Here is a 22,501-nt window from a genome sequence, read left to right on the forward strand (position 1 = left end):
TAGTTGATCAATGAATCACTAAGTTAACACTCAAAATGAGTGAGAGTGCATTCGTGGTTAAATTATTGAAAGTTCTTGCCACATTAGCAAGAGATCAGTAAATGTATATCAAAACTAAACCACTCAAAGGAATCGAACTCATATTGGAGACAACTACCTACAATCGGTAGAGATAAAGCCACGTTAACTCCACCGCCGGAATCGAACTCTCACATTGCCAGACAACTACCTATGATCGGTAAAGGTAAAGCCACGTTTACTCTCCTCTCCTGCGCGGTGATTCGCGATGCTCTCCCTTCGATCGCGCAGCAGGCAGCTATGGAGCGCTTCCAATCTCGCCCTTGCCAGAAATCGGCCCCACCACAAGGTCCTTTCAACTGCGGCTTTCTGCTGATTCTCTTTCCCTGCATTGTTTGTTTTTTTTTGAACGCGCGGTGACGATGCTCTTGTGATGTGGGATGCCGTGGAATAAATTCTGAGTTATGTGGAACCCTTTAAAATAGAAAAAGCGCAATTGAGGACGATTTCTGAGTTTTACAGAAAAGAAATGTCTCTTAAACTGGCTTGTGAGCTAGTGCATCATTACTTGCTAAAGTATCCTGTTTGAAGTATTACCATGTTTTCACCAATCACTAAGAGTGCTCCATTATGATGCTGTTAAGAGACTCACCGAAAGTGAGATTCATTTGCAGGCGACCGAGTCCAGAAGGTTGTTGAGCACATCGTATCCAGTGGTTGATCACACATATGATGCTGTTGTGGTAGGAGCTGGCGGTGCTGGTCTACGGGCAGCCATTGGTCTCTCTGAATATGGTTTTAATACTGCTTGTATCACAAAATTGTTCCCCACGCGGTCTCACACAGTTGCTGCCCAGGTATTCTACAGTGCTTACTATCCCCTGGCTTTGATGGCTCTTCATTGTCAAACTCCTGGACTGTCATATCTTACGTTACTCTTGATGTAGGGTGGCATTAATGCAGCATTGGGAAACATGACAGAGGATGACTGGAGGTGGCACATGTATGACACGGTCAAAGGAAGTGATTGGTTAGGTAAGCTGTGACATTGGATAAGTAAGATCTTGGTGTGTTTGGATGGCCATTTTTATTAACTGGTATACGTATCCAATACCTTTTCAAGCAGTGGTGGTGAAGATGATGCGCTATACTATTTGCAAGGAAGGAACTCAACATTTTAATTATATTGCACTCCCTGCCGAAGATGTAGGTCGTGTTGAGGACATCATCTTCTTGGGACGAGGGGCCTTCATTGCTATTCTCTCATTAGAGGAGCTCGGTTAAGCCCTTGTTGCTAACTGTGCTCTCTATCCTGCTGCATGCATAGCTCTATTGCTAAGCAAAACACGCCTTGGTCTGATGTGGTTGAGAGGATCGGGCTCTCCTTCAGCCTTTGTGGGTGCCTGAACATTGACATACATGGCCTTTGCATTGCTCACATTCCAATCAACGCATCATTGAAGACATTAGTCATCCTAAAGGTGAGTCCACCTATTGTTACCGGACTGTGTGGATCTTGTCTCCAAGCAGTTGACAATGTCCCGCAAGCCTTTGCATAGAAACCACAACGGCATGATCAATTTCCAATGAGCATATATGTCTCTAGTAAGTTTGTTGGTGGTGGCGGGGAGCCATTTTGAGGTTGAGATTTCGGGAGGAAACTCTGAGTTGTGAAAAAGAATTTGGAAATCGGATCCGAAGAGAACTAAGTGTTGGGTTAAAGGCCTAAATAACCCCTTTTTGTACATTTTTATACATATTGAACCTGGACACATTTTTTAAAGGTCACTTATAATAAACATGGGAAAACCCAAAACTCACTTATTGAGTTTTCCCCAAAAACGTGAGCTCTCTCTCTTCCTCTTCGTTCTGCTAGCGCTTCCTCTCTTGTCGGCATTCGCCACCCCTCTTTGCACACACACTGCACATCTTCGCGTGCTCTATCACTTGCACACACCGCCGTGCGCTCATCAATTGGTATCAGAGCCAGATTAGGGTTTCAGAAGCTTTGCGCAGGAGTCTGGACAGCAGGCGAAAGGCTTCTCTCGCGTCAAATTTTCGCTTTCATCGCGAAGCCCCTTGCTTCCGATGTCACCTAGGGTGATTAGGGTTTCCAAAATAGCCTAAAACAGGCTGAAATTAGGTCAAAACAGGTAAAAACCAGAAAATTACAGGTCAAAACAGCAAAACGCAGGTGTTCTAAATCGATTTCCGTGAATGCCCCTTGCTTTTCCCACTCAAAACAGGTTCATTTGATGCAAATTGATGCGCCAAAACAGTAAATTTGCAGAAAATTCAGAATTGGATTGTTCTTATGTACACAAATTGAGGTTTATGTAGGCCTTTTGTGGGTTTATGCAAGTACGCATTGGGGATACATGTTAATTGTTGAAATTTTCAGCACATTGTATGCAACGTGCGGTACATTGTGATCACTGAAAATTTTCAGATTTTGTGTAGACACTTTCTGCCGCATTTTTATCCATGCAAATGGCCTCTACTTCCTCGTCGTCTGATGCCAAGAGCTTGATGGAAATCAAGTGATTTGACGGTACAAGTTTCGACCTATGGCAGGACAGGATGCAGGGGATTTTGTTTCTCAAGGATTGTGAGGACGCCCTTTTGGTTGTAAAGCCTGAGGATATGCCGGATGAGGATTGGGTCAAGCTCAACAAGAGGGCAAAGGCCTATATCAAAATGGCTGTGACCGATGACATTTTGGTGGACATAAAGGGCTTGGACATTGCACATGCAATTTGGCATAAGTTGAAGGCCACTTATGAGAATGTCACCCCTCTAAATCAGGTGCATTTGATGTGCAAATTGGTGAACATGATGCTTGACGAAGCCAAGTCGGCTTCTGAGCACTTAAGTGCTTTCACCAGTGTTATGAGTGAGCTACAGGATACTGGGCTTCAACCTTTTGATGACAAGTTGAAAGCCATATTTTTGTTGATGACTTTGCCAGACTCTTAGGAAACGCTTGTGGTTTCTTTGAGTAATAGTCCCAACCTCACATATGATGGAGTGCGAGGCTCCATCTTAAATGAGGAAATTAGACGCAAGTCTAGTGGTGGGGAAGGTGGCAGTTCTGCTTACAATGCGAGAGGCAAAAGTCAGAAGCAAAGTACAGGTACCAAGACTCAAAACAAGAGCAAAAGCAAGTCTAGGGATAAGGATGTGACTTGTTACCAGTGTGGCAGAAAAGGCCATAAGAAGCCAGATTGCAGGTATTTTAAGAAAGAGCAGGAAAGAAAGAAGGAATCACAGGAGAAGAAGAAGACAAAGGATAAGAAAGGGGAAAAATCAATAGGTACCTACTCCAAGGATTCGGAGACTGTCAATGTATCCTCTAGTGTGGTTATCACAGAGTTATCCGACAGTGAGGAGATCTTGGTTGCAGCTTCATGCCCCTCAAATTTTGTTGTAGCAAATGCAGAAGACATGCTTATCTCACGTAGAGATGTCATTGATGCATTGCTAAGTGCAAATGATGGCCTTACACAGTCTTGGATAGTAGACTCGGGTGCCTCATTTCATGTGACTCCATCTGTGGAGTGTTTTGCTTCTTATCATGCAGACAAGTATGGCAAGGTTTACCTTGGGGATAACCATGCTTGTGACATTGAAGGAATGGACACTGTGCGCTTGGCATTAAACAATGGCCAAGAGTTTATGCTTAAAGATGTAAGGTATGTACCAGGCATCAAGAAGAGTCTATTGTTTGTTGGCCAGATGGATGCACAGGGTTATACAACCATTTTTGCTGGGGGTTCATGGAAGTTGCTTAAGGGATCAATGCTCATTGTCAAGGGATGCAAGAGTGGTACATTGTACTATTTACATGGCAAAGCTTTGCCTGACAAGTTTCTTGCAGTGGCCGAAGTTGCTTCTCATTTGGAGTTGTGGCACAAAAGACTTGGCCATATGAGCCAGAAGGGACTTGATGTGCTCTCCTCTTTGAAGAGGGTTGATGTAAAGGGCGCCAAGTTAGATTTTTGTAATGACGGTTTGTATGGTAAACAAAAGAAGTCTTCTTATTATTCTGGTGTCTGGCGCAAAGCTAATGCTCTTGATTTAATTCACTTCGATGTATGTTCAATGCCTGTTAAGTCTTTTGGTGGTGCATCATACTTTGTTACATTCATTGATGATTGCACTAGGAAAGGCTGGGCATATTTCTTAAAGAATAAGAGTGAGACATTTAATGCATTTAAGAGGTTTCATGCTTTTGTGACCACGCAAAAGAGTAGTAAGCCTAAATGTCTGAGATCTGACAATGGGGGGGAGTACACGTCTGCTGAATTTCAGCGTTATTGCGAAGAATATGGGATTAAAAGGGAGTTGACAGCCCCTTTTAATCCACCTTCTAATGGTGCGGTTGAGAGGTATAACCGTACTTTATGTGAGAGAGTGTGTTGCATGTTGTCCACGGCTAATCTCCCTCATGGGTTTTGGGAAGAGGCTTTGAAAACTGCAGTTCATGTATGCAATCGCTCTCCTAACAGTACGCTAAAAAATGACATACCAGAGGAGGTTTGGTCTGGCAAACCTGCCTCTTATGATCATTTGAGAGTGTTTGGCTGCGAGGCTTTTGTCTATGTTCGTAATGACTTGAGGACAAAGCTAGATGCCAAGTCCATCCAAGGACTCTTCCTAGGTTATGGGGAAGAGGGTGAAATGGGCTACAGGATATGGTTGCCTCAGTTTAAGAGGGTAGTACGCAGCCAAGATGTAGTGTTCAATGAGGCTAAATTGCTGAAAAATGCTACATCTTCTGAAATTGACAAGAAATCAGTCAAATTTCAGCCTTTCTTTTTTTACCCTATTGATGTTGAAAAAGAGCCTCAAGATGCATTACCGCAAGCTGAAATTGATAATCAGCCGGTTAACCTTGAGCCAGAAGAGGTAGGACATGATTTAGATGCTCCAAATGAGGATGGACAGCCACCTGTCACGGCTGAAAATGATTTTCAGCAACATGAGCATGCTGAAAATGAGTTACCTCCTGATGTAGAACCTGTGCCTGAGAATGTAGATCATTGGGTACGCAAGTCTACTCGTGTCAGAAGGTTGATACAGCGCTTTGACCCCTCTTTGCATCATGTTATGTTGACAGATGAGGGAGAGCCTCTTACATATAAAGAGGCAAAATCATGTGAGTTAAGCAGTAAGTGGGAGCTTGCGATGCAAGAGGAAATCAAATCTTTGCATGCAAACAATACTTGGGATCTTGTGCCATTGCCTAAAGGAAGAAAGGCTCTTCCTAACAAATGGGTTTACAAGGTCAAATGTGTTGATGGAAAGCCCAAGTATAAAGCAAGGTTAGTTGCCAAAGGGTATGCACAGAAAGAGGGGATTGACTTTCAAGAGATCTTTTCTCCTGTTGTAAAGCTTACGACATTGCGTGTCCTTTTTGCTCTCGCTGCAGTGCTTGACTTAGAATTGAATCAAATGGATGTAAAAACAGCTTTTCTTCATGGTGACATTGATGAAAATATCTACATGAAGCAACCTGAGAGTTTTGTAGTTCCTGATAGAAAGGAACTTGTATGCAAACTAAGAAGGGCACTGTATGGTTTGAGGCAGTCATCACGTCAGTGGTACAAAAAGTTTGATACTTTTATGCTGTCTCAATGCTTTAAACGTAGCCATTCAGACCATTGTTTGTATACAAAGAAGGATAATGATGGAAGTCCTATAATCCTTGTGCTATATGTAGATGATATGTTGATTACTGGGAAGCATAAGTCTACCATTGATGCTCTTAAACGTCAGCTGAATTCAGCTTTTGCAATGAAGGATTTAGGTGATGCTGAGCACATCTTGGACATGAGAATCAAGAGACATAGAAAGTTGAAATTGCTCTTCTTATCTCAAGAAAAGTACATTGCTAAAGTACTTGACAGGTTTAACATGGCTGAAGCTAAGTCACTTGGAGTACCTTTACCTCCACACACAAAACTTAGCAAAGCCGATTGTCCAAAGGATGACGTGGCAGTGAATGCTATGAAGGGAATCCCTTATGCATCATCTTGTGGTTCTCTTATGTATGCTATGGTTGCCACTCGTCCTGACATTGCCCATGCGGTGGGAGTTGTTAGTAGATACATGTCCAATCCGGCAAAGCACATTGGGAAGCTGTGAAATGCATTCTGAGATACTTGTCAGGTACACAATCTAGGTGTATATGCTATGGCAAAAGTGACCTGAAGTTGCAGGGCTATTGTGATGCAGATAGGGCAGGTGACTTGGATACCAGGAAGTCCACTAGTGGCTATGTGTTTGCTATTGCTGGTGGTGCTGTCTCTTGGTGTTCGCGACTGCAGAAAATTGTGGCATTGAGTACTACTGAGGCTGAATATATTTCAGCCACTGAGGCTTCTAAAGAGGCCATATGGTTGGGCAGACTTGTCAAAGATGCCTGCTAGTACTCCTGTCTTGGGATGTGATAGCCAAAGTGCTGTCTATTTGGCCAAGAATGCCATGTTTCATGCACGGACAAAGCACATTGATGTGCTATACCACTTCATACGACAGGTATTGGAGGATGGTCTAGTCACTTTGACTAAGATTCACACACAGGATAACCCTGCAGATGTTCCCACCAAGAGTTTTGCTAAGGCTCAACATGAGCATTGCATACAGCTGGTGGGAGTTGGTTAACTTAAAGGCGTCATTTATGCCTTTAAGTGGGAGGTTGTTCGGTTAAAGGCCTAAATAACCCCTTTTTGTACATTTTTATACTTTGTCCAGGTTCATATTAAACCTGGACACATTTTTTAAAGGTCACTTATAGTAAAAGTGGGAAAACCCAAAACTCACTTATTGAGTTTTCCCTAGAAACGTGAGCTCTCTCTCTTCCTCTTCGTTCTGCTAGCGCTTCCTCTCCTGCTAGCTTTCGCCACCCCTCTCTGCACACTGCACATCTTCGCGTGTTCTATCACTTGCACACACCGCCGTGCGCTCATCACTAAGTTCAATTTGGAATAAACTTGTAGTAGGAACAACCCCTTAGAGGCTTGTATTAATGGGGCCAAAGAAGTTATGTCATAGACTGCTAACGTGTCAAACCGCTAAAGAACTAGCCAACCTGTAGATCACGGCTGAGGGGCCTAAACCCTAGAAGCAGTAGAAGAAGTAGAAGTTCCCACCAACTTAGAGTTCCTCGCCGAGTGGGCCAAGCATTTGAAAAAAGGTTCTAAATTATAAAAGAAGTTTTACAAACTTATGGATCCCGTCCGACAGGGTCCTAGTGCCTAGGGACATAGTAATAAAAATAAAGCAGCACACACACACACCCTAAAACTCTTGCGTGGAGAACTAATGACGTGGCAGCAACTGTACGGACTTTTTGCAAATCGCGCTGACATGCCATGTGGCAGCAGTACAGATCTCTGCGTTTTGCGTCGCAGGCTGATCACACGGTAGACTGTATGGATTTCAGCGCTGTCAGCTTTTGGACTTAACGCTTTTGGACCAAATGCTTTTTACTTGATGCTTTTCATGTTTATTGCCTTTCAAGGCCAAGGGGCTTCAAATATGTGCTTAGGGCCCATTCTTTGGTAGTTTTTTTGTATGGAAGTGTAGAGCAAAGCGTTTCCTAAATTGTATTGAGTTGAAGCATATAAAGAAATACCTAAAGGGGCGCCAGGGTTTGGGGCAAGTGCTCCTTTGGGGTGAAAGTGTCACAGACTTGGACACCCCAAGTCGGGAATTTGGAACGACACACGAGAGAATCACTTTTAAACACTTCACAAACTTATCACAATTCAATAGAGTCGACACGGCCCGACGTAGTTCCGTACCCCAAATACTACTAGCACATCAGTATCCCTAAAATCAATGACTTTTTTCCATCCGAGTAATGTGTGACAAAGAAGCGGAGTAACTCCCCTCTTGTGTAGTCCCATCTGCACCAGATTCAACCCTATTGATATGCGGGATCTCTCGGAATAGACGGAGCTAGACTGAAAACCTCAAGGTAAAGTTCAATATCTGAGGAGTATCCGCTAGGTCCTCCACCTCCATTGACTTCGTCTCCAATGCGCATAATTCTTGAATTTCACTAAGAACCGTCATATCACGTTGTTTAGGAATGAGTATCTCCTCGCTCTCTTCAACTTCAGGCTCAGGCTCCTTGTCGATTGCCACCTCACCCTTGAAAGGCTTCAAGAGACTTACATGAAACCTAGTATCTAACAACTTCAGTCTCAAGGATACATCATTTATCTTTTCTTGAATCTGGAAAGGGCCATAATATCGCATACTTAGCTTTGGAAAAAACCGCTCCTTCCCCTTTCTTTTCCACAGGTGCGCCTTCTCAAATCGTAAGAGCACCCAATCATCTTCTTTCAATTGCTAGGTTCACGAGGCTCTTGAGAAATCTCAAGCACGGCATAAGAAGGCTGACAAAAGCGGTGTCCAAATTTTTCGTGTATTGATCCGCTTCAAAAATCTTGTTTTGGTGCTCAGAAATGGAGGAACCTTCTTAGCACCCTCAAATAGCGCCTTCCCCGTTGATTAATGAACCGTGTTGTTGTAGGCAGCAGAAGCGTGGTGGGCCCATAACCCACAGGTTCTTAGATCGAAACCTGACTCTGATACTAGTTAACAAACTTGGACACCCCAAGTCGGGAATTTGGCACGACACGAGAGAATCACTCAAAAACACTCTGCAAACTTTATCACAATTTAATAGAGTCGACACGGCCCGTCGTAGTTCCGTGCCCAAAGGTATTGGCCCCAAAGTCTAGCGCCCCTCTTTCGGTATTTGTTTTTATATTAGTGTTTGAGCAAAAGTACAAAGTTTGAGGGTCCTCTCTGCTCAGTGTTCGTCAACAAATCTGAGTGCAAGAGGCCCTCTAGGTACATCTTTATAGGCCCTTGCACTCTCAAAAGCAATACATGAAAAGCTTCAACTCTTAAAAGCTTCCTGGCCCAAAAGCTGGTGCTCCACATTGCCAGCGCAATTCACGGAATCCCGTACGCTGCTATGGCAGCAGTCAGTGTAAAAAGCGGGCTGTTTATTTTATCTGCTAGGTATCTATCCGGGTAGTCATGCCACATCAACACTTTGTGACAGAAACTTCGCCACTCCCCGTCTCGTGTGTCCTGCATCTCTTTCAATTCAATGTTGTTCGAAGTGATTAAAGTTTGTTCAGTTCCTTCTTTTTTGGTGGCAGGTAATGCCTTTCCGTTACAGTGGTATCGGAGCTTCAGGCGTGTCCTTTTTTGAAAGCATACCAGTCCTTCAAGGGCAGACAAAGCAAGACGACGCTTCCGTATTCTATAGATTTTTTTTTTCCGAGAAAAGTCTACAACTTTGTTCATGGGCACGGATTTGACAATTTTATAGCCCGCAACTCTCCGTTTTGCAATTCCCTTAAGTTTTCTTAATCTAGGAGTGCTTTTAGAAGCACCACCACTTGATCATCTTTGTCTATAGCACATTGGATGTAGGTGATTTGTGTGCATATGCTCTTTAGACTGTCGATAATGATGCAATGTCTTCATTAGGCTCCATGCTCAGACTATAGAGTTCCATTTTTAGAGAAATTTTTGGATGTTTGGTTTTTGCTCCAAAAATTTTCTCTTAAGATATTCCAAACATCAAATGTAGTGGTGCAAGAATCCAAGAAGTGCACATAGCTATCATCTATGATCATTGCTAGTCAGCATATTGAAAAGGATGTGGAAGACTTGGTGCATTTGCATGTAGGACAGGTACATAAAAGTTACAATTTGCAAGCCCAGAAAGAGTTGAGGGAAGCTGAGTACTCGTCCAAGCTCCCTTAGTGTCAACTACTATTGCCAGCCCGTAAGAAAAAGCACTTGGCATGTGTATCCTAGTAAAAAAGAACATATTGTTGATCAGTCTTTGTAACAGACTTGGACACTCCAAGTCAAGAATTAACCGCGACAACACCAAATAACCACTTCAAAACAATTCACAGATCACAATAGATTTGCACTGGCCCGACGGAGTTCCGTGCCTAGAGATATTGGCCCCAAAGACTGGCGCCCCTTTCGGTATTTCTTTTTATATTAATCAATCATCAAAGTACAAGAGAGCGGTTAGGGTTTCACTCTCAGACTCTGCGTCCAGATGCTCTGAGAAGTGAGGCCCTCACCACTAATTTAAAGGTTACAAGGGATGCCCAAAAGCAGAGCCCCAAAAGCTTCAAATCAAAAGCAATTGCTCTCTCTCTCTCTCTCACAGAGAGTCAAAACATGAAAGCAAAAGCATTCTCTCTCTCTTTCTCATTTAAGTAGAGAAAAAGCGAAATTTGCGTCGCTCATCATTTTCCAAAAAAAAAAAAAAATTTATTTATTTTTTAATAATCCGCCTCCGCGATTTACAGAAATTAGGGTTTTTGGCAAAAATTAGGGTTTGCAGGAATTTTAGGGTTTCTGGCAGAAATTAGGGTTTCTGCTGTCCGCCACGTCATCACTTTGTGACATACCCCCCTCTTGAAAGCATTGTAATCGACCGCGATTACGCCTGCAAAACCGACAAAAGCCATAAACCGTCTTAGCAGACACTGACTGTTAGTACCTACGTACTAGGAACACACATCTAGCACATGTACAAAATCGACAGTCACATCACACGACATCACAAGACATCACCAGACATCACAGGACATCACATGACGTTCAACATTCATTCGGATCTTAGACCATGATTTATCGGCAATGTAGCTAGCAATCACATCTAGGTCCAATCGGGACCTCATCGATGTCCGATTGACTAACCCCTATTGCAACCATGTCTATTCGAGATCAATCAGACCAAAATGCTGCAGTCATTTCGGCTATCAGTTCCTGCACTCACAAGAAGTCAAGAACAAATCAGTATCATAATCAGGAATTCCATTTCATAAAGTCATCCAGCAGAATAGTGTCAGCTCTCAGTATCCCTGAAGCTCAAAGAGACATCAGTGACTTTAGTATCAAAATCGAGGCATCTGTTGACAAAGGAGTGGAGTGACTCCCCTCTTGTGCATCCCACTGCACCAGATCTCCGGCCAAGCTGAATTCTGGGTTCCGTTTGGAGTAGACTATGCTAAACCAAAACATCGAGGTAAAGTTTCACAATCCGAGGAGTATGTGCTAGGTCCTCCTCCTCCATCCACTTCGCATCAAATGCAGGAAAGTTCTTGAACTTAACCAAGAACCGCCTTCGGACTTTACCTTTCTTCGTATCATTATGTGCCAAAATCTGTTCAGGAACAAGGATCTCCTCGTTTTCTTCCACTTTGGGTTGCTCATCAAGCTCCCCATCATCAGGCACATCACCCTTAACAGGTTTCAAGAGACTCACATGCAATGCATTGTGAATCCTCCAAGTATCTGGCAGTTTCAATCGGAAGGAGACGTCATTTATCTTGTCAGTAATCTGGAAAGGTCCGTAGTATCACATACTAAGCTTCGGAAAAAGCCTCTCCTTTCCCTTTTTCTTTCTTAGGCGTGCCTTCTCAAAAGTAAGAGCACCCAATCATCCTCCTTCAGTTTCCAGTCGCGACGATGGCGATCCGCTGCCTTTTTCTGTCGTTCTTGAGACTCCTGCAAAGTCTCGCGAACCTTGGCAAAAGCCGTATCCAAATCTCGCGAATATTCATCCGCTTCAAATTTCTAATCTTTCGTGCTCAGGAAGGATGGAACCTTCGCAGCAGTTTCAACAATCTCACATGGCGTCTTCCCCGTCGAAGACTGTATCGTGTTATTGTAGGCAAATTCCACCAAAGGTAAGTTCTTTTCCCATTGAGTCTTCTGATGCGAGATACAAGACTTCAATAAATCTAAAATCACTGAATTGGCAATCTCAGATTGCCCGTCAGTCTGCAAGTGGAACGATGACGAGAACTGCAACCGCGTGCCAATGTTCTCCCAAATTGCCTTCCAAAACAAACTCATAAATCTGGGGTCTCTGTCGGAGACAATCGTCTCAGGCGTGCCATGTAATCGGAAAATCATCGTGATCATTCTGTATTCTCGGGAGATAAAAAAAAATGAAATCCATTTCAATATTTTCCCAGGGATGGGTGGGTATGGGTAAAGGCTCTAACAATCCCTGTGCCTTATGCCTGTCAAACTTGACCTTCTGGCATACCAAGCAACTGCGCACAAACTCTTCCACATCCTTCTTCAGTCTCCGCCAAAAGAAATCTCTCTCTACCCCTTTCATGGTGGTAGCAATGCCGCGGTGACCCGTAAAAGGGGGACAGTGGCAATCAGTCATAACCTTTTCCCTCAACGGCTGTGTAACGCACAACAGTCTTTTTCATCAAGTAGCCTTCCCGAAGGGAGTATCCAGCTACTGTCTCCCCATCCCGTATCCGTGTGAAAATATCTGCAAAATCTGTATCTGTGGCATACTGATCGACCATATCCTCGAAGCTCCTATGATGTATCACGGAAATAGCCAGAACCAACGGTTTTCGAGACAAAGCATCTGCCACCACATTCTTCTGTCCCTGCACATGGACAATCTGGAAGTGGAACTGTGACAAGATGTTCACCCACCGCATCTGCTTTTCCGAAAGCTGCTTCTGTGACAAGAAGTAGCGCAAACTCTGATGGTCTGTAAAGACAGTAAAATCCGCTCCGAGTAGGTAATGCCGCCACTGAGTAAGAGCGTGGATAACCGCCAAAAGCTCTTTCCCATAGATCTGTGCTGTCATCTCCGGCCTAGAGAACAAACGGCTCTCGTAAGCTATGACATGGCCTTCTTGCATCAAGACCGTACCCAGACTACGACCACAAGCATCACAATATACTTCAAATGACTTCTGCAAGTCCGACAAAGTCAAAATAGGTCTCGTAGTCAATTTCTCTTTCAATGTCCGAAAGGCAATCACCTCTGTGGGTCCCCACGAAAAAAGTACCCCTTTCTGTGTCAAGGTATGCAAAGGGGAAGCAACCTCTGCAAACTTTCGTATGAACCGCCTGTAGTACGAACACAGTCCCAAGAAGCTTCTAACTTCATGGACATTCCTCAAATCGGGCCAATCACGGATAGTCTCTATCTTGGCCGGGTCCATTTGCACTCCTGCTGTGCTGCTGACACAATGTGTCCCAAAAAGTGTATCTCTGGTAGGAAAAATTCACTTTTCTTAGCATTAATCACTAATGTGTGATCTCGTAATGCCTGAAAGACTTGAAGCAGATGATCTCTGTGTTCTGCCTCATTCTTGGAGAAAACAATGATGTCGTCAAAGAAAGTGCCAACAAATAGCCTGTACTCTCGAATCCTGTCCATCATCCGGTTAAATGTCGCAGGAGCATTGGTTAAGCCAAAAGGCATCACCAAAAACTCAAATAACCCAAAAGTCGTACGAAAAGCTGTCTTGTAGACATCTCCTAGTGCTATCCTGATCTGATGATATCCACTCTTTAAGTCAATCCTGCTAAAGCACGAGGATCCCTGTAACCTGTCGAGTATATCATCGATCCTAGGAATCGGAAATCTGTTCTTGATGGTGATTTCGTTGAGAGTGCTATAATCGATGCACATTCTCCAAGATCCGTCTTTCTTCAAAACCAACAACACTGGAGAGCAATACGGTGAAGTACTAGGCTGGACAAGACCCTTTTCCAAGAGGTCTTTCACTGAGTTCATAATCTTTTCATTCTGTACTCGGCTCACACGATAAGGTGGCCGATTCGGTGGCGTGCTTCTAGATATCAGATCAATGGTATGATCTTCAGGCCCTCTCAAAAGCAATCGGCATGAGCGTGGAGAAAAAAAATCTTGGCGTTCTTTTCTTCAGGTCAAAACATATTCAACCTTTTTCTTGCCCTTTCCAAAGCGTTGCTTCTTGCTTCGCTTTTTACCTTTTCTGTCTTCTTCGCTCGAATCCGAGGAGCTAGAAGAACTGTCAGAAGAAGAAGAAGAAGAACTGGGTAGGTCTTCAAACTTGACGCCCTTCTTCAATTTCTTTGCCTTGTCAAATGTCGACCGACGACCCAAATATCCCGGGAAGTCAGTGCCTTTCTTCTGCTTTTTGCCGTGCTTTTTGCCTTTCTTTTGCACGTCGAAAAGCTGAGCAATCCGTGCATCAACCACGTTCTCCAGTTCCTTCTCCGTATATTCCTTGGAGGCAGAAGGTTTCTTGAGAGTGGGTTTTGGGAGTGGTTGTGGTTCTCTGCCACTCCATCTGTACCTCTTCCAAAGAGGTCTGGTTCATATATTTTGCCATCTTCGGGTCCTTGGCAAAATTGAGCATCATCTTTGTTGCATCGCCGATCAACAGGCGGCGCTCTATCTCTCGCCGCTCCGCCTAAGTAGGCCAAGGCGGGCCATACTCTCTGAAACCGGCCTGTTCAATCCAAAAAGGGCGGTAGACTTTACTTTAAACCTTGATTTAGCTTTCACCCATTATTAGTCGTCTATTTTACCTGTACTTTCAAGACACAACAAAGGGGAGAGGGATACAGGCTGCTAGATTGCACCTGTATGAGTAGACAGACACCAGATTGGCCCCTAACTTAGGCGCCCCTTTCGGTATTTCTTTATTGTTCAAAAGAGGGAATAAACGCTGTGGTTCCTACAAGCTGCCCCGCACAAACTCGGCTGAATTTCCACTGTTCCAGCCCGATTTCGGCAGCATAACTGTACTAGAACCTTTCACGGTCAGTATTCCCACGCATTGACTGACTTTCCCGACGCATACGGGCACTTTGCAAAACCTGGCGAGAATCTGCAGCACGCTGAATTCTCTGTTTTCAGCCCTGAAAATACGCCAGATCGCCTGTACAGCGGTCCCCTTGCGTCCCCGAACCTCTTGGGGGTATTAGGGTCCGTTTAGGGCCAAAACCCTAAACCTGCAAAAATACACAGCAGGCTGTAATTCACTGTTTCGGGCTCCGTTTCGCGTGCCGGTCGCATCCCTAGCAAGTCCTCGAGCTCCCGCACCTGTAGGGCTACTTGCCCTTTGAATCGGACGAGATTTCTGGCGTGAAACCTCTCCGAATTCACCTGTACCTGCGGGGGGATTAGCCGCTAGCTAATCCAGTACCTGTGCAAGAGGCTCTTGCCTCGGCAATCGCGCATGAACCCACACAATTGTACATTGGTCAAATGAAGAGCCCACTAGAGGGGCATAACATACTGCCAAAGGGGAGAGAGAGGGCAGTGCGTAGCGTGCAGGGCATCACTCCTGGCACCGCACTGTGCATAAGAGGGAAAGCAAGCACTCCATAGCTCTTAACCTGTGACAGAGACTTGCAAAATGAGCCTCCCAGCTATAAATCACGTTTTTGCCTTCTCTATAAGTAGTAAACTGGCCTCAGAGTGCCAAGTGTCACTCATTTGTGCATTTTCCCGCTTTAGACCCTCGGGTCTAAAAATATCTCACCTGCAGCCTCTGTTGACTTGGCCACAGAGTAACAAAATGATCCCCATGTCAAACTGCACGTAATGACGCGAAGACATTTTCAGGTCCCAAAATAGCAGTTCCCTAAATTTTAGGAGATGCTGCCATTATATCTTTCTAGGTCATCCGACCCTCTTTGTACACTGCGGCCACATCCAGAACTGAAATGTAGCCTCTGTAGCAAAGGATTCCACTTTGGCTAGTCAATGACCCCACTTGGCTAACCATAGTCCTTGTCCAACCTTAGTGCTCTCTTGCCCTCGGGCCTGGACTCCCTCTGGACAGTTCCACACTAGCTATGCAATGCAGGGCAGTTAGATTTCCCGAGGGGTGTTTCCAAAAAGTGAAAGTAAATAGATAATAAGAAAGAAATCAACAAAAAGGATAGATAGTAGTCACACGCTGGTGACATACCCCCCTCTTGAAATCTCAAACGTCCTCGTTTGCATCTATGTCGTCCATGCTTACTGTCAACACTGATGTATTCAACACATGTCGACACATATACGACACATACATGCTCATTGTCAACCCTGGTGTATTCAACACCTCGTCGACTCATGTATTGCCTGCGTGTGAACCCTGTCCCAATGACATAGTGGTAGCTTCGCACTCTGCCATTGCTTTGAGTCACTAACGTTCCAATGACAAAATGGTAGCTGCACATTTTGCCAGTGTCTTATAGTACACGTTGGATCCCGTAACACTTTCGAGCATACCCAAACCGACAGTTTAAGAATGCAGTTACACATGTACTCTTTAATAGAAGCAATCACTGTATCCTTGACAGACTGACAAGAAATACTCACTTCTATAGCACTAACCAAACTTTTGGACATTCCATAAGAGCAATTGCCAAACTGACAATCTGTACAGCTCTAACATTCATGTAACAGGTATTTCATTTGAGCTCACTTTAAATACCATGTACATCATTTGTTTCAGAAACCATTGTCACACTGACAATCCATGTAGCTTTGAAACTCAAGGGGTCAAGGTAGGTTGCAAATCGAAGGCTTCCAGGTAAAGTGATAACACAGTTGGTGACTCTGCAAGTTCACCTTCTTCCATCCACTTAGCATCCATTGGTGGATAGTTTTTGAACTTTACCAAGTAACGCCTAGCAACCTTGCCTTTCACTTTCCTTTCTTTGTGTGCCAAAATCTGTTCAGGGACCAAGATCTCGTCAAGTTCCTCGACTTCCGGCTGATCTTCAGCTGGCATATCTTCTGGCACATCACCCACATAGGGTCTGAGAAGACTCACATGAAACGCATTGTGAATCTTCCAACTGTCAGGCAATTTCAGCCTATATGCAACATCACTAATTATGTCGCATACTTGAAAAGGCCCATAGTAACGCATGCTGAGCTTTGGAAACAGTCTTTCCTTGCCCTTCATCTTCTTTAACCTTGCCTTTTCAAAGCGTAAAAGCACCCAATCACCAAGTGAATATACCACTTCACGACGGTGACGATCAGCTGCTTTCTTTTGCTTTGCCTGAGTCCTTTCTAAGGCCACTTTGACCTTCTTGTACATTTCATCCATGTCCTGAACATACTTATCTGCTTCAAATATCTTGTCCTTTGTATGCAGTATGGGAGGAACTTTCTTGCCACCTTCAACTATCTCAAAGGGTGCCTTGCCAGTCGATGAATGCACTGTATTATTGTATGCATACTCCACCAATGGCAAATACTGCTCCCACCTTCCTTTATGCTCTGACACATAGCACTTCAGCAGATCTAGGACAGTAGAATTTGCCTCTTCTGACTGCCCATCTGTTTGAGGATGAAATGACGAAGAGAATTTGAGCGTGGTACCCATATTCTCAAACAAGCCTTTCCAGAACAAACTAGTCATGCGTGGATCACGGTCGCTAATAATCGACTGTGGCATGCCATGATACTTGAAAATATTGCTCATAAACAAGCGTGCCATCTGATCTGGCTTTATCTTCTTCCTGACAGGAATAAAATGAGCCTGTTTGCTGAATCTGCAAATAATGGTCCAAATACCATCATTTCCTGTCTGCGTTCTTGGAAGATCAAAGATAAAATCCATAGCAATACTTTCCCATGGTTTATCTGGAATAGGTAGTGGTTGCAATAACCCTGGTGCCTTTTGCCTGTCAAACTTGACCTTTTGGCATATTAGGCATTCTCGCACAAAGGCATCCACATCCTTTCTCAATGTAGGCCAATAGAAGAATGTCTCTACCGCTTTAACTGTAGCATCGATACCACGATGCCCTGCATACGGTGGGACATGACTCTCTTCCATAACTTTGCGTCGCAATGGCTTTGTGACACACAATCTGCCATGCATCATCATGAACCCATCTTTAAGAAGATAGTGTTCATGATGTTGTCCATCCATTAGTTGCTCGAAGACCCTTGCAAAATCTTCATCATTTGCATACTGTTCTCTCATATCATCAAGTTCATGATGATAAGGAATCGACACAGCTGAAATTTGTGGCTTCCTTGACAAGGCATCAGCCACAACATTCTTCTTGCCTTCCACATGCACAATCTGAAAATGGAACATGGACAAGATATTTGCCCATCGCATATGCTTCTCAGATAACTTTGTCTGTGTCAAGAAGTACCGCAAGGTCTGGTGGTCCGTTTGGACAACAAAGTCTGCACCTAGCAGGTAGTGTTTCCAACTTAAGAGCGCATGAATCACAGCCAGTAACTCTTTCTCATAGACCTGCATGGTCATCTCTGGCCCTTGCAAAATTCTGCTCTCATAGGCTACTACCCTGCCATCTTGCATTAGCACAGCACCAATGCTACTACCGCAGGCATCACATTGGACCACAAATGACTTCCTAAGATCAGGCAAGACAATGACTGGATCGGAAGTCATCTTTTCCTTTAAGAGATTAAAAGCTGAAATCTCTTTCTGTGTCCATCTAAAGGTGACTGCCTTCTTTTGAAGAGCATGTAAAGGTGAAGCAATCTCAGCGAAATTTCGGATAAACCGTCTATAATAGGAGCATAGTCCCAAGAAGCTTCGGACATCATGCACCGTCTTCAAATTTGGCCATGACTTGATCGCTTCAACTTTTGCAGGATCCATTTTGACACCATCCTTTGAGACAATGTGTCCCAGAAAGTGAATCTCTTCCAGAAAAAAACTCACTTTTCTTTGCATTGATGAGCAACCTATGACTGCGTAGCTCTTTGAACACAATGGCCAAGTGATGCCTATGCTCCTCTTCATTCTTTGAGTAGACTATCATGTCATCAAAGAACGTACCAACAAACTGCTGGTGTGGACGGAAAATTCTGTCCATCATCCTATTAAACGTAGCAGGAGCATTTGTGAGACCAAAGGGCATCACTAAAAATTCGTAAAGGCCAAACGTTGTTCTAAAAGCAGTCTTGTGCACATCCTCTGATCTAATGCGGATCTGATGATTCCCTGTACACGAAACAACCAAGGAATACCTAACAACACATCACATCCGTCCAGTGGCATGATGTAAAATTCTTCAGCATCTACATAGGACTGGATATGTAGACGCAACTTTCCAATGATGGGTGTCACAGCCTCTGTATGGCCAGGACATGCCAAACCTGCCTCTGCTGTATACCCCATCTCTTCAGGTCTGATTCCCAACTTTGAAGCCAATTCTGGGGAAATAAAGTTGGCTTTGGCACCTGGATCAAAGAAGATAAGCACTGTTTGATCCCTAACCTTTCCCCATGCTCTGCAAAGCTCACTTGCATCTGAATTTGGCTTGTCGCCCACCATATCTGGCACTAGACCAGCCATGGGCTTCTTTCCTTTCTTGTCTTCCTTGTCTTCAGAATCAGCTGGCCTTTTCTTTGTAGGACAGTTGTAAGCAATGTGGCCAGGCTGCTCACATATAAAGCATTTGTTCTCTGTCCTCAGGACCTTCTTTTGCTCTTCTGACTTGCGAGGAAAACGTCTTTTCCATTTCTTTGCTGGTCCTTTTTCTGATTCAGCCGTAGCTTTGTCTTTCCCTGCGTTGGCTGACTCCTGAGTCCCTTTAGGAGCCTCATTGGGAACGTGCTTCTTGGCTGAATTTTTCTTGCCTGATCCTGCCTTGACGCCAGTGTTAAATTCACAATCTTCTCCCTTGAGCAAACCATTGCCAGTGTTTGCTACCTCGATGAGCTGCGTCAAAGTAGTGACTTTTGTCTTCGTACAGTACTTTCTCAATCCTTTAGGTAGGCCACAACAGTATTTTTCAATCTGTTCTGTCAATGGCACAAACCTATAGGAAGTTACTGGAAGTAGAGCTTTCCAAAACTTCCGATTGTAATCATCCAGATTTCTGCAAGTGGCAGCATTTAGCTGGTGCCATTCTGTCATGACATCTGCTTCGAAATCATCAGATAACCATGCTGCTGCAAAAATCTGCTTGAAGTAAATCCATGTGGACGGAGCTTGCCCTTGAAGCAATAAAGTTGTCCACCATTGTCCCGCATTCCCTGTCAAGAAAGTGGCTGCCTTGCGGACCTTTGAAGCCTCTGTAAAGTTTCCCCCTGCATAGGCCTTATCAAACTGCTGGAGGAATGAAAGAGCCTTCTTCCTGTCATCAAACCCTGTAAAGGTCGTGAATGACACACCTTTGCCACCTTCTTTGTACGGAGTTGGCCTCTCCAGCGGCGTTAAATTGTCATATGGAAGTGACTGAAACATGGGAACACTATTAAGGTTCATCTGTGTTCCTTGGCCGCTATTAACTTGACCTGGAAATGCCGTATTTGGCTGCTGATTTGTAATTCCAGCCATACCAAAATTTACTTGTGGCATCCCAAATTGTCCCTGAGTGCTTTGAAACCCTGGTTGCATACCCATGACACTGTACATGGGGTTAGGCATCATCGTTTGAGCACCCGCAAACACTGTTCCTGGCGTATAAAACTGATTTCCAGGTGCATGACCAGCCATGCTCTGAAATACCGATCCACCTCCAAAATAGCCAGGGTGTACTGAAGGTGGTGGGAAGACCTGTTGCATAGCCTGTAAGTTGCTTCCCTGCCCATTAGAACCAGCTATAGGCTGCTGAAAGGTGGCGGGCTGAATTGGTACAGCTTGAAAAACTGGCATCTCAGCCACCTGTTCTTGCACCTTAGGCATACGTTGTGGAGACTGCATGTTCTCCGTCAAGTGTACAGGTGTTTCCATTGACTGTGCGGTATGAATCACCTGTGTTCGAGCCTTAACAGGCTTTTGAATATGATCCAGTGACCCAACTTGCTGAGACGGAACCGGAGGTTGCAGAAAGGCTAAAAACCTCGGATTCTGCATTACTTGTGTGAACATAGCCACAGCAGTAGCCAACTGGGTCCTGAATATATCGTCATCTGTCTGTGGTGGTCTTGACGACTCACCCACTTCATGTGTCTGTTGACCCTGTGAAGAGGAAACCTCTTCAGTCACATCATCTGGTCTGTCAGCCATAATTGCAATTCCCTGTGTCTGGTCTATGATCCCCTGTGTGTTCAAGTCCAAAACTGACCAAGGCTCACTTCTATGGGAAAAAGTGATTTTATCCCGTCGATGGAACCATGAAACCGGCCTGTTCAATCCAAAAAGGGCGGTAGACTTTACTTTAAACCTTGATTTAGCTTTCACCCATTATTAGTCGTCTATTTTACCTGTACTTTCAAGACACAACAAAGGGGAGAGGGATACAGGCTGCTAGATTGCACCTGTATGAGTAGACAGACACCAGATTGGCCCCTAACTTAGGCGCCCCTTTCGGTATTTCTTTATTGTTCAAAAGAGGGAATAAACGCTGTGGTTCCTACAAGCTGCCCCGCACAAACTCGGCTGAATTTCCACTGTTCCAGCCCGATTTCGGCAGCATAACTGTACTAGAACCTTTCACGGTCAGTATTCCCACGCATTGACTGACTTTCCCGACGCATACGGGCACTTTGCAAAACCTGGCGAGAATCTGCAGCACGCTGAATTCTCTGTTTTCAGCCCTGAAAATACGCCAGATCGCCTGTACAGCGGTCCCCTTGCGTCCCCGAACCTCTTGGGGGTATTAGGGTCCGTTTAGGGCCAAAACCCTAAACCTGCAAAAATACACAGCAGGCTGTAATTCACTGTTTCGGGCTCCGTTTCGCGTGCCGGTCGCATCCCTAGCAAGTCCTCGAGCTCCCGCACCTGTAGGGCTACTTGCCCTTTGAATCGGACGAGATTTCTGGCGTGAAACCTCTCCGAATTCACCTGTACCTGCGGGGGGATTAGCCGCTAGCTAATCCAGTACCTGTGCAAGAGGCTCTTGCCTCGGCAATCGCGCATGAACCCACACAATTGTACATTGGTCAAATGAAGAGCCCACTAGAGGGGCATAACATACTGCCAAAGGGGAGAGAGAGGGCAGTGCGTAGCGTGCAGGGCATCACTCCTGGCACCGCACTGTGCATAAGAGGGAAAGCAAGCACTCCATAGCTCTTAACCTGTGACAGAGACTTGCAAAATGAGCCTCCCAGCTATAAATCACGTTTTTGCCTTCTCTATAAGTAGTAAACTGGCCTCAGAGTGCCAAGTGTCACTCATTTGTGCATTTTCCCGCTTTAGACCCTCGGGTCTAAAAATATCTCACCTGCAGCCTCTGTTGACTTGGCCACAGAGTAACAAAATGATCCCCATGTCAAACTGCACGTAATGACGCGAAGACATTTTCAGGTCCCAAAATAGCAGTTCCCTAAATTTTAGGAGATGCTGCCATTATATCTTTCTAGGTCATCCGACCCTCTTTGTACACTGCGGCCACATCCAGAACTGAAATGTAGCCTCTGTAGCAAAGGATTCCACTTTGGCTAGTCAATGACCCCACTTGGCTAACCATAGTCCTTGTCCAACCTTAGTGCTCTCTTGCCCTCAGGCCTGGACTCCCTCTGGACAGTTCCACACTAGCTATGCAATGCAGGGCAGTTAGATTTCCCGAGGGGTGTTTCCAAAAAGTGAAAGTAAATAGATAATAAGAAAGAAATCAACAAAAAGGATAGATAGTAGTCACACGCTGGTGACACTCTCTGCTTGAATCTTCGTTGTGATCCCAGCCCGCATCTCCAGATGCAGAAGGAGTCGACTGATCATTGCCT

The 22,501-nt window shown here is 44.6% G+C and overlaps 1 protein-coding gene across 1 annotated transcript in view; it reads left to right on the top strand.

Moving 5' to 3' along the window:
- Positions 1-205: 205 nt before the first annotated feature.
- The window catches only part of LOC147424511 (succinate dehydrogenase [ubiquinone] flavoprotein subunit, mitochondrial-like), a 48,191-nt gene continuing 25,895 nt past the window's right edge, over positions 206-22,501 (top strand). Inside the window, exons 1-3 of the mRNA XM_086499486.1 lie at positions 206-367; positions 693-875; positions 966-1,053. Of these exons, the coding sequence (XP_086355612.1) occupies positions 287-367; positions 693-875; positions 966-1,053 (352 nt within the window). The 5' untranslated portion in view covers positions 206-286. The remainder of the gene's footprint in view (positions 368-692; positions 876-965; positions 1,054-22,501) is intronic.

The sequence above is a fragment of the Adiantum capillus-veneris genome, chromosome 25, assembly GCF_014529385.1.
Source record: "Adiantum capillus-veneris isolate H3 chromosome 25, ASM1452938v2, whole genome shotgun sequence".
NCBI classification, from domain to species: Eukaryota; Viridiplantae; Streptophyta; class Polypodiopsida; order Polypodiales; family Pteridaceae; genus Adiantum; species Adiantum capillus-veneris.